General features: G+C 36.5%; 1 protein-coding gene across 1 annotated transcript in view; it reads left to right on the forward strand.

The window, feature by feature from the left end:
- The window catches only part of KIF21A (kinesin family member 21A), a 145,956-nt gene that overhangs the window by 6,083 nt on the left and 124,626 nt on the right, over positions 1-15,247 (forward strand). The window contains exons 2-3 of the mRNA XM_073877710.1: positions 11,470-11,512; positions 13,714-13,751. Coding sequence (XP_073733811.1) covers positions 11,470-11,512; positions 13,714-13,751 — 81 coding nt within the window. The remainder of the gene's footprint in view (positions 1-11,469; positions 11,513-13,713; positions 13,752-15,247) is intronic.

Genomic DNA, 15,247 nt, shown 5'->3' on the forward strand with positions numbered 1-15,247 from the left:
GTTGAGGTATAGTTGATTTGTAACATTATATTAGCTTCAGGTGTGCAACATAATGATTTGATATTTGTATACATTGCAAAATGATCAGCACTATAAGTATAGTTAACATTTCTTATTTCTATTCTTAAACATATTTCCAAATGTTTTCAAAACATTTCATGTGTGGACACCTGGGTGGCTTAGTTGGTTAAGCAACTGCTTTTGGCTCAGGTCATGATCCTGGAGTCCTGGAATCGAGTCCCGCATCGGGCTCCCTGCTCAGTGAGGAGTCTGCTTCTCCCTCTGACCCTCCCCTCTCTCATGCTCTCTCTATCTCATTCTCTCTCTCAAATAAATAAATAAAATCTTTTAAAAAAAGAAACATTTCATGTGCTAATTTCAATGTAAAAAGGATCTTTCAAGCTGAAATGCTTATATACATGTGAGATGAATTATTTGAAACAATTTAATGTTTAGAAAATATAGAAGTAGGTAAGTGAGGCTTTTAGAATTATTATTTTATGGAAATAGAGGGTTTCCTGGTGTTGGGTCATTTGTTTATTGCTTTTTTCATGCAACAAATATCTATTAAGTGTCTACTATGTGCTGGACACTTTTTTTCCTTAAAGATTTTATTTATTTATTTATTAAAGATTTTATTTATTTGAGAGAGAGGAGTGCACAAGTGGGGGGAGGGCAGAAGGAGTGGGAGACAGAAGCAAACTCCCTGCTGAGCGTGAAATGGAACTTGATGTGGGGCTCTATCCTGGGACCCTGAGATCACACCGACTGAGCCACCCAGGTTCCCCTTAAAGATTTTATTTTTAAGTGATCTCTACACCCAAACTGAGCCTTAAACTTACAACCCCGAGGGAAATCAAGAGTCACATGCTCTACAGACTGAGCCAGCCAGGTGCCTCATGCATGTATGACATACCTGGTCCCTACTTTTACATCCCTAGCAATATGAGTCTCTTTAAATGAACAAAATATTTTGGAACTAACACAAAATATAATCAATGGCATGAACTAGAAATGAAAGATAATTGTTGCAGTTTAGTTTTTATTTCTCCTTTATTTTTTTAATAGCGTTTTTTAGTTACTACATTCATTAAGAACAGTGATTTAAAAAACAAAAAGTGTACCCTGACTCCAAAGGTATTTCATATAAAAAGTGAACTTCCAAGCTTATGCATTAGGGGGATATTATTTATATCATGTCCTACTTGATAAAATATACTTGCCCCACTTTTATGTCTTTGTAGTTGGATTAGGAAGTAAGGAAAATGAAAGAAGAGCTAGTAGCTGATGTGAGTTGAAAGTCAGTGAAATTATTTTATTTACAAAATATGAGTTGATGTATTTTCCTCAGATACGGTTTATTGAATTTATGAAGTGTGGTAGACCTGTTTGTTGTTTGGAACTCCATGAAAGTTCAAGTTTCATGTTTAATTATTACCACCCTTTGAGTTCTTACCATCTTACCTGCTAATTGGTTAATATTTTGATGCATAATTATGGTGTAGAGAATGATGCACTAGAAATTCCAGTTTTGTGAAGCCATAAAAGCAGAAATTATCTTGGCAGTTAATACCATAATCTGCCCAATCTTCCAATTTTCTCAATTTATCTTCAAAGACATGAATTTGGAATATGCATTATTATGGTTGTTTTCCCCCAAGATATGTTACAACCCACCTGAGTGACTCTGACTTACAAATGGTTGTTTTCTGCCAATGTTAGACGTGACCTTCATCTCAGCTTCAGATTAAGAAGGAAAACACAAGAATGAAAATGGATGCCAGATAATAGAAAGTATTTGTATACAGTGTATCATTAGAATAATTTTATTCAAAATAAAACAAATTTGTTATTTTCAATGCTTCTCTCTGGGAAGCGGATTTGTGAATTCTGTCTTTCAGCTTGGTTTCCCAGTGGATTAACTATTTAATCCTCTCAGAGTGTTAAAATAGTTTTACTGTGGCTCAGGCTTTATTTGAAGCAAATGACAACCAAACCAAAGGGACAATTTTCATGACACCCTACAATTATTATGAGATCTTTCTGAGTTTCAGTTTAAGAATTATATATGAGGTTCCTTTGTCCTTCGTTTTTTGAAATTATCAGATATTTATATATTGAAGATGATTTTTAGTATCTCTGTAATTATTGAAAAAACAGATTTTAAAATTGGAAGAACCTGAAGGGACTAACTGGTTAAGGCCCCTTCTTTACAACAGTTTAGACAATAGAGGCCCAGAGAAGTTGAGGAAATTGCTTGAGGTCTCACAGCTAGCAGCTCAAGTTTTGTTTTGATTAGTATTGTGGCTTTTCTAGGTCTTCATGTTTTTCTGACAGACATCCTAGAAATAGAATAAATTTCTGTAGTTTTAATCCCTAAGTACTCCTTATAAAAGTTAACTTGACATTTAGATGAATTCCCCCACTCTTAAGTGCCCGTTATTTTTGCTTTATGATGGCCTCAGTCTAGAAACCAGGACAGTGATTCTAAAAAGCACCTCTCAGAGACACAGAGTGATGGACCGCTGGAATAGAATATAGGTCTGTATTTTAGAGTTCCTGGTATATTCAAATGTGAAGAAATGCCAGAACTGGGTGATAAAAATAATATGGACTGCTTTCAACATTCACAGGTAGCACAGTAATGCTTTAACAACAACCACTAAAGTATCATGTGTGTATAGTTTAATTTGGAAATAATGTTCAATATGGAAATGGGAGGATTTTGTGAATGCTAGGCATATAGCCTTTTCCCCCATCCCTTCCCTTGGTTCTTAAAACTTATTTTTTCTTTTTACTCCAACATACTTAAGGATTATAGTACATTTCAGTAATAATGGCAGACTTGGTATGAGCAAGATGGCTGAAGGGTGGGGTAGGGTAGAGGTAGGGTGGAGTCACGTGGGGAGTGAGATGTATTTATTGGGACCTGGAATTGGTGATAGAAGTAGAAATCTGAGTGGTTTAAAAAGACCCTCTTTGGAGTAATACTTCACTTGATAGGTGGTTCTTAAGCTTTTAAATAATATCTTAGCCCTTCCCCTCCTTATTTTAGAAGTAAATAAAGAATACAACACATTTGACCGTAATGGAGGCCTATCATCCAACAAATTCCTAAATCTTACCTCTACATGAAACCTTTCTAAACTACTCCCGTGCATAGAAATTTCTGCCTTTGGGGGCCATAGATCTTCCTTATATGAGTTTTCTCTCTCTCCCTCTAAAATTGTGATGAGATATATACAGTGTGATTTTTTTACTGTTCAGCTTGAAATGTTCCCAAAACTCAGAGAATTTTAATGCTTTTTAAAAGAAGATTCTGAGGTGCCTGGGTGGCCTAGTCGGTTAAGCATCCCACTCTTGGTTTGGCTCCGGTCATGATTTCAGGGCTGGAGCTGAGTGCAGAGTGTGCTTGAGATTCTTTCCTCCTCCCTCCCTCCTCTTTTGCAGGTACACACACACACACACACACACACACACTCTCTCTCTCTCTCTCTCTCTCAAATAAATAATATCTTTAAAAAAGTAAAAGAAGGTGCTAACATATTGATAGCATTATTATAATAGAACATTTGAAGGACATTGTGGTTTTGGTATTGAAACAAGCAGATATCTACCCGTCTAGACTGGAGTGAAGGTCTTTTAGGATTTAGCCCCACGGTCAGTCTACTTGGGTGAATAGTCAGCATCTTCAGTAAGAGCAAGGAACTAAGAAAATTGTTCAGACTTGGTTGTGCCCCATCATGAGCCCAAACAGGGGCTAAATCAAGGATGGCTCTTTGGATCTCTTAGAGTGTAGTAAAATATTAGTTTTTGAAATTGGATTTGACATTATTCTCAACTTTGGAGAGCTGTGTCTGTCACTTAGGCATGATGATATTGTAGTTCTTTGAATATGATGAAGGACTTATTTTTTTCAGAGTAGATGTTCATATTCTTTGCACAGTTACAGTCATTTTGGAGTTGTTCTAAATGAGAGCCTTTTTCTTTTTTAAAGATTTTATTCATTTGAGAGAGAGAGAGAGACAGAGAGCATGAGCAGGGCAGAGGGAGAGGGACATGCAGACTCCTGGTGGAGCAGGGAGCCCGATGCGGGGTTCAATCCCAGGATCCTGGGATCATGACCTGAGCTGAAGGCAGATGCTTAACTGACTGAGCCATGCAGGTGCCCCGAGAGAGCCTTTTTCTATCAGCAAGAAAGAACATGAAACTTTGGAGAGGGTCAATCTGTAGTTAATTATTATGATGTGGTATGTTGATCACATGGTATAATGAGACATAGGCCATCTCTACCCTCATTTGTATTCTTTCTAATCTTATTTATTTTTTAGATCAAAATTCATTCATTTATTATATAAATATAAATATCCACTGTGTACTGGAATCACATAAATTGGAGGCAATGTGATATAATAGAATGAACATAGGGTGGTTAGAAAATTGTTTTGGTTTGGATTCTTACCACTGATAAACTTCGCTTTCAATAAGTAGTTATCTACCTACCTCAGTGGACTTGAAAAAGGATCAACAGAGCCAGCCATGTGAAAGCATTTGAAAAATGGTTTTTACACAACACAGGCAGTAATATTATTAGACATGAGTTTGATATAACCAACAATGGACATGTTGGTTATATTTCAAACGCTAGCAATTGGATTAGTCATTCTCTAATGTATAACCCGTAACTTGAGTTAGTAAAGTGCTTTATAGGTGTTTGTGTCTGTTCTTTTGCTTTTTGAGTGTGTCTATTACTTGCACCGCTATGAATGATACAAAAATATATAAATACTTCTAAAAACCTTACCTTACCTAATCTTCTAGTTTTTATTTTGTTTTCAATATGTCCCTTGCATACCATTCTGCTCTATCTTACCAAATTGCTTCTTTTATAGTTTAGTAAAATCTATTTTAATTATTTCCTTTCTCTTCCCACACAGACTTTCAGTTGGTATGGTTTTTAGTATTTTGTAAAGTTACTATCTTATACTTTGTGAAATTAACAATAGTAATGAGTTACATTTTCCACTAGTTGTTTAACTAATATAAGAGGATGCTGACTAAATTGGTTAATAAAAATGTGAATATTTGAATTGACTTGTACTAGATTTTTGAAAATGTTATTAATGCTTTCCTTGTGCTTTTGTCAGTCTTGGCAACAATGCAGTAAACCAGGCTATGGATTAAAGAGTGCTATAAAGAGAAAACGGAGGAAAAAGACCAGAAGTACTATTAAGACAGAATTTTAAAAATTTACATTTTCTATAAAAGTTTTTCTAGCACCTAGAGCTGATGGGACAATGTGCTTGCAGTATTCATTGACAGAGCTCTGTCAAGACTTAGCTGAAAGCATTTTAAAGAAGACATAATTAGAAGCAGGAAATAGACCTTGAACCTGGCCTCATAATCTCAAAATCAGCTTTTCATTTCATAAGTAACTTTTATTTGACTTATTATTATTATTATTATTATTTTCTTCTTTCTTTTTAAAGTTTATTTATTTTTTTTGGTATTCTCTACACGCAACATGGGGCTCAAACTCAAAACCGAGAGATCAAGAGTCTGATGTTCCTCTGACTGAGCCAGCCAGGCACCCAATTTTTTTCTATTATTGAAATAATATAATCACATTAGAAAAAGTATCCAGGAAAAGATGAGAAAAACAATCAATCACAGTTCATCACTAGTTACTATTAGCATTTTGGTATTTTTTTTAGGCTGTTTCATAAATTTTAAAAAATTATTGTAATGTGGATATACTTTTATAGCCTGATGTTTACCATTTTAGAGTATAACATAAGAATTTTTTCATGTCTTTATATCAAGGAAGGGCATTTTGAGTAACTTGCTATATATTATGCATCATCTACTTTATTTCATTATTCTATTCAATATATATTAAATTACATATATCAAACAGTAATTTAATTGACAGACTTTTATTGTCTAATAAGGATCTTAATTTAATTTTTTCTGAGAGTTTGCTGTGCTTTATGATTCCTGTAATGTTTTCATTTCCACTGATAAGTAGACTCTACAAATGACCATTTCCTGGAATTGAAGGGAGAGGGTAGTGCTGCCCACCCACAATATATGGTTAAATGTTATGACATTGAGGATGCTTTTTAGAAAAAGATATATTGACTTATAATTTTAAATTTTCAGCTATATCTACAACAAGATATAATGTATTAGGATAATACAGATATTTGTTCAGCACATTGGTCTAAGCCACTGATGGTTAACCAAACACAGGTCCATAACCATTCCATGTTCCTTGAAAATTAGTGCATTTCTAAAGTGCTTAAGTTGCTTTTGTTCACCTCAGTTCAACACAAAACACTTGTTTGAGCAGCCTATTGGCCAACTAGTCTGCATCTGTCCTGCCTTAAAATGGAAGTTGTCAACTGCTGATTAAACATGAGATTACAGATTTCATTCCTGGTTATTTGGCCTGCCATTTAAGGTTCCTTAATCCAAATGTGACATCTGTGATATTGCCAAGTCTCCATTTAGGCAATACAGTATTATAGTTTTGAATTTTAGCTTGCCAACTTGGCCTTAGATTGGCAACAAATTCCATCTGTTCTTGATTATATTCTTATCTATTTTGTTACATAAGTGTAATTGGACCTTCTGTTACCTTTGTAGCAGATGCAATTCTTGCCTCTGAGTATAGGGTTTCTTTAGTTATCTTTGGTTCTTAATTTTGTATTAACTTGGTGTATAGCCAGTGATAATTTTATTTATCTTGTGTACATGTTCTATGACTGCAGCTTTCAACATAGAGTAACTCAGACTTCTGATAATTTCACACTTTAAAATTTGCACGTTTTGACATCAATTTTGTTGCCTTGTTTTATATGTTTCAATAGTAGGATTCTACCTCATTCTATTTAAAAATAGGAATAAAGAAATCTTGTGTTACAGAGTGCTGTGGGTATTGGTAGTCTGTAAATTCAGTTATTTCAGTGTGATGCTTATAAGGCCAAGATTATGAGTTTTTTGTTTTGTTTTGTTTTTAAGATTATGAGTTTTATCCCTGGCTGGGCATATTAGCTTTGCTGCTTTTTTAAAATTTTACAATTACAGGGGCACCTGGGTAGCTCAGTCGGTTAAGCATCTGCCTTCGGCTCAGGTCATGATCCCAGGGTGCTGGGATCGAGTCCTGCATTGGGCTCCCTGCTCAGCAGGAAGCCTACTTCTCTCTCTGCCTGCCACTCTCTCTCTCTCTCTCTGACAAATAAATAAGTAAAATCTTTAAAAAAATAAATAAATAAATTTTACAATTACAACAAATACAGAAGCAACAAGTAGATATTAGTGAGGATGAGTCAGTACATACCAGTTAACACTGATGAAAATGATTTCTAACCATGTTCCGGAATGTTCTTTCTTTTTTTTTAAAGACTTTATTTATTTATTTGACACAGAGAAAGAGAGAGAGAGAGAGAGAGCACAAGCAGGGGGAGCGACAGGCAGAGGGAGAAGCAGGCTTCCCGCTGAGCAAGGAGCCTGATGCAGGGCCGATGCAGGGCTTGATCCCAGGACTCTGGGATCATGACCTGAGTTTAAGGCAGACGCTTAACCCACTGAGCCACCCAGGCACCCCAGTTCCAGAATTTTCATCCCTTTTTTTAGACCATTATGAATGAAAATATTTTTACATTCGGTATCTATAAGACCTCAATAAATATTGTTATATTCAAAGTCTACAGGGGCTCAATAAGAGAAAATAACACCTCGCTTATATGTTTGCTATCAAAATTAAATAAGAAAATGTATATAAAGCCCTTATACTATTGGCACTTAGTAAATGTTTTGTGAAGAGTAGACACTACTGTCATTTTTATTATCATTATTTTCTCTGCTTTGTACCTCTGAGTTTCTGGGTCAGTCCTAAATAAAGCCACAAGTAAATCAAAACCATGTTCTTTGCCCCACCACCTGATTAGTCTGAACCTTGTTTTACTGCTCCAATCTTATGTGCCTGTGCTTTTGGGGTCATAGCTTTCCCTGTAATCTCCTATTTTATTTGTCCAGACCTGACTTATGTTCAGTTTTCTGATTTGTATCCCTTTCCCCATATCTTGAGTCCAAATTTGCTTAAGTGAAATTATTGAAAGCTTTCTGTAGAGGAGGAGACTCATTCCCTTTTTTATTCAAGTGAGTTTTCCTTCAACTCATGTGGCCCACTTGAATCCACTTCTGTACACATGCTGGCACTGATCAAGCCTGTGTTACTTCTGGACCTCACTTCATTTTCATGTCATCTAGGCCTTTGGCCAGGCTAGTTGTCCAATTTCCCCCCCTACCCCATGCTAGCCTGGTGACCCCAGTGTATTTTAAGACAGATTTCACGGATCAAGAAGTTGTGATTTTATTATGGAATTGACATGAAACATACACACACACTCATTAAAACATAAAATCCTCTAAGGAGTTGATGAATCTGGCTAATATGGTATAAAATACATTAATGTTAATAGACAAATTGATACTTGTTTTTTAATATCAGTTGATGAAAAGATTGTCAAATTGTCTGTATGACATTTTGGTTAAAAAGGGTATATGAGGGTGCCTGGGTGGCTCAGTTGGTTAAGCAACTGCCTTCGGCTCAGGTCATGATCCTCGAGTCCCGGGATCAAGTCCCGCATTGGGCTGCCTGCTCGGCGAGGAGCCTGCTTCTCCCTCTAACCCTCTCCCCTCTCATGTACTCTCTCTCTCTTTCATTCTCACTCTCAAAATAAATAAAAAAATCTTTAAAAAAAGGGGGTATATGAGTTTGTCAAGAAACTTTGAAGTTTTGAGTCCTCATCTGTGGCTCTCTTGATTGTCATTTTGAAATGGAAAATTTGGTCATTCCTGAACTATGTCTACCTATGCATTAATATGAAAATGGTTTTCGGGGCACTTGGGTGGCTCAGTTGGTTAAGCGTCTGCCTTCGGCTTGGGTCATGGTCCCAGGGTCCTGGGATTGAGCCCTGCATCAGGCTCCCTGCTCAGTGGGAAGCCTGCTTCTCCCTCTCCCTCTACCTGCTACTCCCCCTGCTTGGCTCGCTCTCTCTCTCTGTCAAATAAAAAAAAATCTTTAAAAAAATATGAAAATGGTTCTCTTCTGTTGGCTTCTGCTGTGGTCTTATAATGTATGCACAATGATAGCTTAGCATCTCAGTTTTGATGAAGCAGCCCATAGACTGTGTGTTGGGCTAGGCCAAATCATTGGTGTACACTGTAATCACTCAGTATGGGACTGGCATGTCTAGGTGAATTGGCAAGTGCTATTTCTCACAGCAGCTTCACTGACAATGAGATGGGATGGGAAGAAGAAGAATGTGAGAGGGGATCAATGTAAATCAAGTAGCCATTGTGGTTCCCGGCAGCCCTGCGCTCTCAGTTAAAAACATCATGGTTCTATGGCAATAGTGCCCCATCTTATCCCAGTATCCGCCCAGGAACTTCTAAACACTAGTTGATCTCTCTTTTTCTGGCTTCACATTCCTTATTAATTTTGTCTTTTCCCTTCCCCCCAAACCTGCCTTAATTTTATTTTTCTTTGCAGCATGGCTTGTTGAAAAGAGCATGGACTTGATTGTCACAAAGTTTTGAGTTCAGAATTTTGGGACAGCCACTTAAACTTTATGAACCTTGGTTTTGTCATCTGTAAAATGGAGTTAATACCCATCTTATAGGGTTGTTAAGATTATATGAATGTCGTAAATGCTTTGCCTTTAGAATTGCCTTTCGATTCTTTTTTCTTTTTTAGTTTTCCCTTTCTCCTTCCTCTTCCTCTTTCTACCACCTATTTTTTTCTCTCTCTTCATCTATATCTATAAATTTCTGTTTTTCCTCTTCTAGGTAAAACTTACAGTGACCACAATTTCTTGTCTTTTTTTTAAAGGTTTTATTTATTTATTTTACAAAGACAGTGAGAGAGCACAAACAGGGTTAATGGCAGAGGGAGAGGGAGAAGCAGGCTCCCTGTTGAGGGATCATGACCTGAGCCATTAACTGACTAAGTCACTCAGGTGCCCCCACAATTTCTTTTCAAGACAGGAATACTTTCCTTGGTAAGCTCTTGTTTATAAAACTCTACCTTTGGGGCACCTCGGTGGCCCAGTGGGTTAAACGTGTGACTCTTGGTTTTGGCTCAGGTCATGATCTCAGGGTTGTGGGATTGAGCCCTGCATCAAGCTGTGCACCAGGCTCTGTGCTCAGTGGGGAGTCTGCTTGAGATTCTCTCTCTCCCTCTGCCCCATCCCCACCCCCCCACTCTTCTTGAGTGCGTGCGCTCTCTCTCATAAATAATTAAATAAATCTTTAAAAAACAAAAGCCAAAAAACCCCTCCACCATCATCTTGGTTTCTCTATGATATAGAGATAATAAGAGTACTAATCTCATAGGATTGTTATGGGATTTAATTGGCATATTTTAAAGTACTCAGAATAATGCTTGGCATATAGCAGGCCTTAAGAAATGTTAGTTGTATTCATTAACTTGCAAAAATTTATTTCTTGAACAGAGAGATATAGGAAGAGGTTGGTAACTTTCAGTTATAAGATGAATAAAGTTCGGGGATCTAATGTGTTACATAGTGACTATAGTTGATAACACTATATTGTGTAATTGAAATTTGTGAAGAGAGTAGAACTTGAAAGTTCTTATCAGGGGAAAAGAAAGGCAAACGTGTGGTGATGAATGTCTCAATTAACTTGTTGGGGGAATCCTTTGAAAGTGTGCATATAGTGGGTGCTTGGGTGGCTCAGTCAGTTAAACATCTGCTTTCGGCTTCGGTCCTGATCTCAGGGTCCTGAGATTGAGCCCCACATCAGGCTCCCTTGCTCAGCAAGCAGGGAGTCTTCTTTTCCCTCTCCCTCTGCCTGTCTCCCCAGCTTGTGCTCTCTCTTTCTGAAATAAATAAATAAAAATCTGAAAAAAAATTTTGCACATATATCAGATCATCACAATGTACACTTTACATATCTTACGATTTTGTCAATTGTATCTCAGTAAAGATGAATAAAAAAGAATAATAGCGCATTTATTTATTTTAAAAAATTTTATTCATTTGACAGAGAGAGACAGAGAGGGAACACAAGCAGGGGGAGCTGGAGAGGGAGAAGCAGGCTCCCCACTGAGCAGGGAGCCTGATGTGGGGCTCAATCCCAAGACCCCGGGATCATGACCTGAGCCGAAGGCAGATGCTTAACAACTGAGCCACCCAGGCGCCCCTAGTAGTGCATTTATATTAGATGATATTGACCTAGATATTACCAGTTGAAGTTATCAGCATTGTATTTATGATAGAATGGATGTCTTAGTTTGTCTTTATGAATACAATGAGTTATGAAAGTCAAGGTTGAGATAATTATGCTTTCTTGACTAGGTGGAATAAAATTTTTTTTTAAATCTTTGTCCTCTCTTGGTATGTATACTAATGGAATGACATTCCTTTCCTGTTTATCTTTAAGGACATGGGAATACTTATTGATTTCCAACTGCTTACCTAGCAAGGTGAGCTGGCTGACTTGTTAATCCTTAAACCTCTTAAATATATTTCTTGGTATATCATTAACCCAAGCACAATTCTACTAGTACTGACAGAGTATTTACTAAGACCACAAAAGTGATTGAACACACACACACATACACACACACACTTATATATATGAGCTCTAAGAAAACATCTCACTATTTCCATATCTAACATGAAAGAATTAATAGATTTGACTGAGGTGACAGAGTTCTTTTGCTTAAAATTTTTTTTATTAATTTGTCCTTCCTTCTTAGAGTTTATATTATGAGACAAGTCATTTGGCATATTTTTTAGTTTAATTACCATAATTAAATAAAAAAATTAATTTTTGACTCCTTTTTAAGACCTTACTTAATAATTAGGTTTTTCTTGTTTATACAATATTTGCTGCTGGAACCTTTGTAGTTTTGTTAGCATTGTAAAACCAGTTTCTGAGTGATAATGGTATCAACAGAGTCTGAAACTTAATCCTGAAAACAAGCTTCACTTTTTAAAAAATCCTGTTTAGAAAACAAACTTGATTTGAACTGGTAAAAAACACCTTTTTGTGTTTTTCACAAGTTGGTTTACTGTGAAATGGAGCAGTGTGATGACAGATGAACTTAGAAAATATGTGGTAGAAAGTTAAATGGGGTATTGAAGATGACTAAGACAGCCCTAGTTACTGTCTTTGACAAGCAGAATCCTCCAAATGTTAACTATTAAAATAACAATCACAGAGGTAGAAATAGAGTAATATAACAGGATAAATACCCTTCAAAATCATCAGATTCCCTCATATTGCAAAAACAGATGCTTATATATTTGAGTTAATTTCTGTACATTCTGATGAGAACCATGCTATTTACCTGAAAAAAGAATGCAGTAAAAGGATTTGTTTCCAAAAGCAGTCATCTTTGTCGTTTTTTTTTTTTTTGTACTACCAAGTAGGTTTATTTGCACATTACATAATTTCCCTTTTATAATTGAATCTTTTAAAATGAACTTTGGTGATGAAAGTAATACTTTTGGACTTTGAGTTCAGCTCTTTTCTATTCCATTGACTCACTGTGAGGTGGCAGTGGTGTTAAAGTAACCCTGTGGAAAACTAACGTGGCACCTCTCCATGACTCAGTCCCTTTACGTGTAAAGTGAATCATACTTCTGCTGAGTACATTACATCTTCTTTGTAAAGAGCCACTAAAAGTGTAAAATGAAAGCTATTGCTCCAAGCTTGTTGTAAATACAGCAGAAGTTACTTAAGTATCTTTTGATATCTAAAATGGAGGAATGAAAATGAATTTGTGAAGACAGTAAGTAGCTGCCATCACTGATCATTCCGATTCAGTTTGGCTCAGATCAGTTCAATATATTTCAATTCAGTTCGGTCCCAATTATTAATTATTGAATCCCACCAAAATCAAGTGCAATGCAAACACTTTGTTAGGCACTGGGAAATCCAAAATGAATCAGATATGGGTTTTGCCCTTGAGAAATTCAGTCCAGTTGAGAGTCTTGCAGGTCTGATGGCTCTCTGAAACATGCCAAAAATGAAGGATGAACACATTTTGTGCAAGTTTTTGGAGTGGTCTATCTCTATAGCCATTGTAATCACAATAGCTCACTTTCTAAGACAGAAAACTGACTCCTTATTTTCCAAAATAGTAATGTAAGCTCTTCCTAATAATTTAAGTCCCATGACATCTGATGTTTCCCATTTCCTGATCTTTAACATAGCCCTATTGGTTTATTTGCTTTTTTTTCTTTTCCTCTGTACTTATTCTCTCTAATCTTTTCTAATTTCCTACTCATTCCACTAAAAAAATCCCTCCCAGAGATTTCATCTAATTTTCATCAGATATTAATTGCAAAGATTTATTGACATCTGCTCCACACAACTAAGGACATGAGTATGCACACATGCCTGCATGTTCACACATATACACATATCTTTTCCCACACAGTTAGTTAATAACTTAAGACATTCAGAGAGGCCAGCCTGGATCTAAGTGAGGCAGGAGCCTTCTATAGAAAGTGCCCTAGAATATTCCATTTCTGAGAATATAGTTTGGATACAATTTTAAATCCCTTAGTTAACTGTCTGTCTTTTCCTTGTTATCCACTGCATTGATCCTGATGTTCTGTGGGTAATAGGCTGTGTTTTTTCTTAGGAGACTGATGATCTGTTTTATCTTTCTAGATCAAAAACCCAAGGCACTTTGAGCACTCAATATTAGTGTAAGTATAGACTTCTATGAGTCCTTGACTTCTCCATTTGTTATTATCCAATCATACTTCTGTTAGATGTACCTTTCATAGTAGGTAGCTCTTTTTATAAGGAAGTGGCAGACACGATCTCCTCAGAGAATGGGCTGTGATATTAAGAGACTTGATTGAACTTGATTCCTTTCCTAGTTTTTAACCTTGAGTGAATTGTTGAAGCTGGCTATGCCTCAATTTCCTCATCTGTAAAAGATATTGATAATATGTACCTCATAGAATTCTTCTCTCCTAAGGGTGCCTTTACTGACTAATGCTACCATATACGTGTATGTAAGTATAATTTGTAGTGTATGATAGATTGCTTTGTAAATAGTGGTCTTTAGTGTCTTGGGTTTATGTTGGTTTTTCCTCCCTTCTCAAATGGATTTTGAATTATTTAAGAGCACAGATAGACTTTGTCTCTTTTTTGTGCTCTGTGAAGTGCTTACTATATCAGTAGGCATGGCAAATGTGGTTCTTTTTTTTTTTACTAAAGATTTTATTTATTTGAGAGAGAGAATGAGAGAGAGAGAGAGCACATGAAAGGGGTAGGGTCAGAGGGAGAAGCAGACTCCCTGCTGAGTAGGGAGCCCGATGCAGGACTCTATCCTGGGACTCCAGGATCATGACCTGAGCTGAAGGCAGTCGCTTAACCAACTGAGTCACCCAGGCACCCTCAAATGTGGTTCTTAACACCAGAGGAGCAAACATAGTATACTCTTGATTATTGTTATAAAAACTTTAGTCAGTCTGTCAAAAAATATTTGATTGCCATTGATGTTGCTGGAAGGGTGTTCTGGGTGTGGAGGATAGATGTAGATCTTCCTTGAGTTACGATGGGGTTACCTCCTGATGAACCCATCATAAGTTGAAAATATCATTAAGTTGAAAATGCATTTAATATACCTAAATTACTGAACATCATGGCTTAGCCTAGACTGCCTTAGACATGAGCAGAAGACTTATATTAGCCTATAGTTTTGCAAAATCATCTAACACAAAGCCTATTTTGTAATAAAGTGTTGAATGTCTCCTATTGAAAGTGAAAAACAGAACGGTTTTAAGTGTATCAGTTATTTACCTTTATTGTGGTCACGTGGCTGACTGGGAATTGCAGGTTTCTACAGCTGCCCAGCATCATAAGAGAGTATCATGCTGCATAATACTAACCCGGGAAAAGATCAAAATTCAAAGTACAGTTTCTACTGAATGTGTATGGCTTTTGAAGCATCGGAAGGTTGAAAAATTGTGTCAAACCATGGTAAGTTGGGTACCCTTCGTAGATGTAAGCAAGATAAGGGTGTCCACTTTGAAGGAGCTAACATTGGGTGAGGATAGAGACAATAAACATAAAAAAAGTAATTTCAGATATTGATTAGTACTATGCAGAATATGCAGCGGTATGCTTGATAATAATTGGCCTTGGCTGGGAGGAGACATTTGAGTTGAGACCTGAATACTGAGAAGTGAGC

The sequence above is a fragment of the Callorhinus ursinus genome, unplaced genomic scaffold (genome assembly GCF_003265705.2).
Source record: "Callorhinus ursinus isolate GAN/ISIS: 27379988/994484 unplaced genomic scaffold, GSC_fseal_2.0 scaffold27, whole genome shotgun sequence".
Classification (NCBI taxonomy): domain Eukaryota; kingdom Metazoa; phylum Chordata; class Mammalia; order Carnivora; family Otariidae; genus Callorhinus; species Callorhinus ursinus.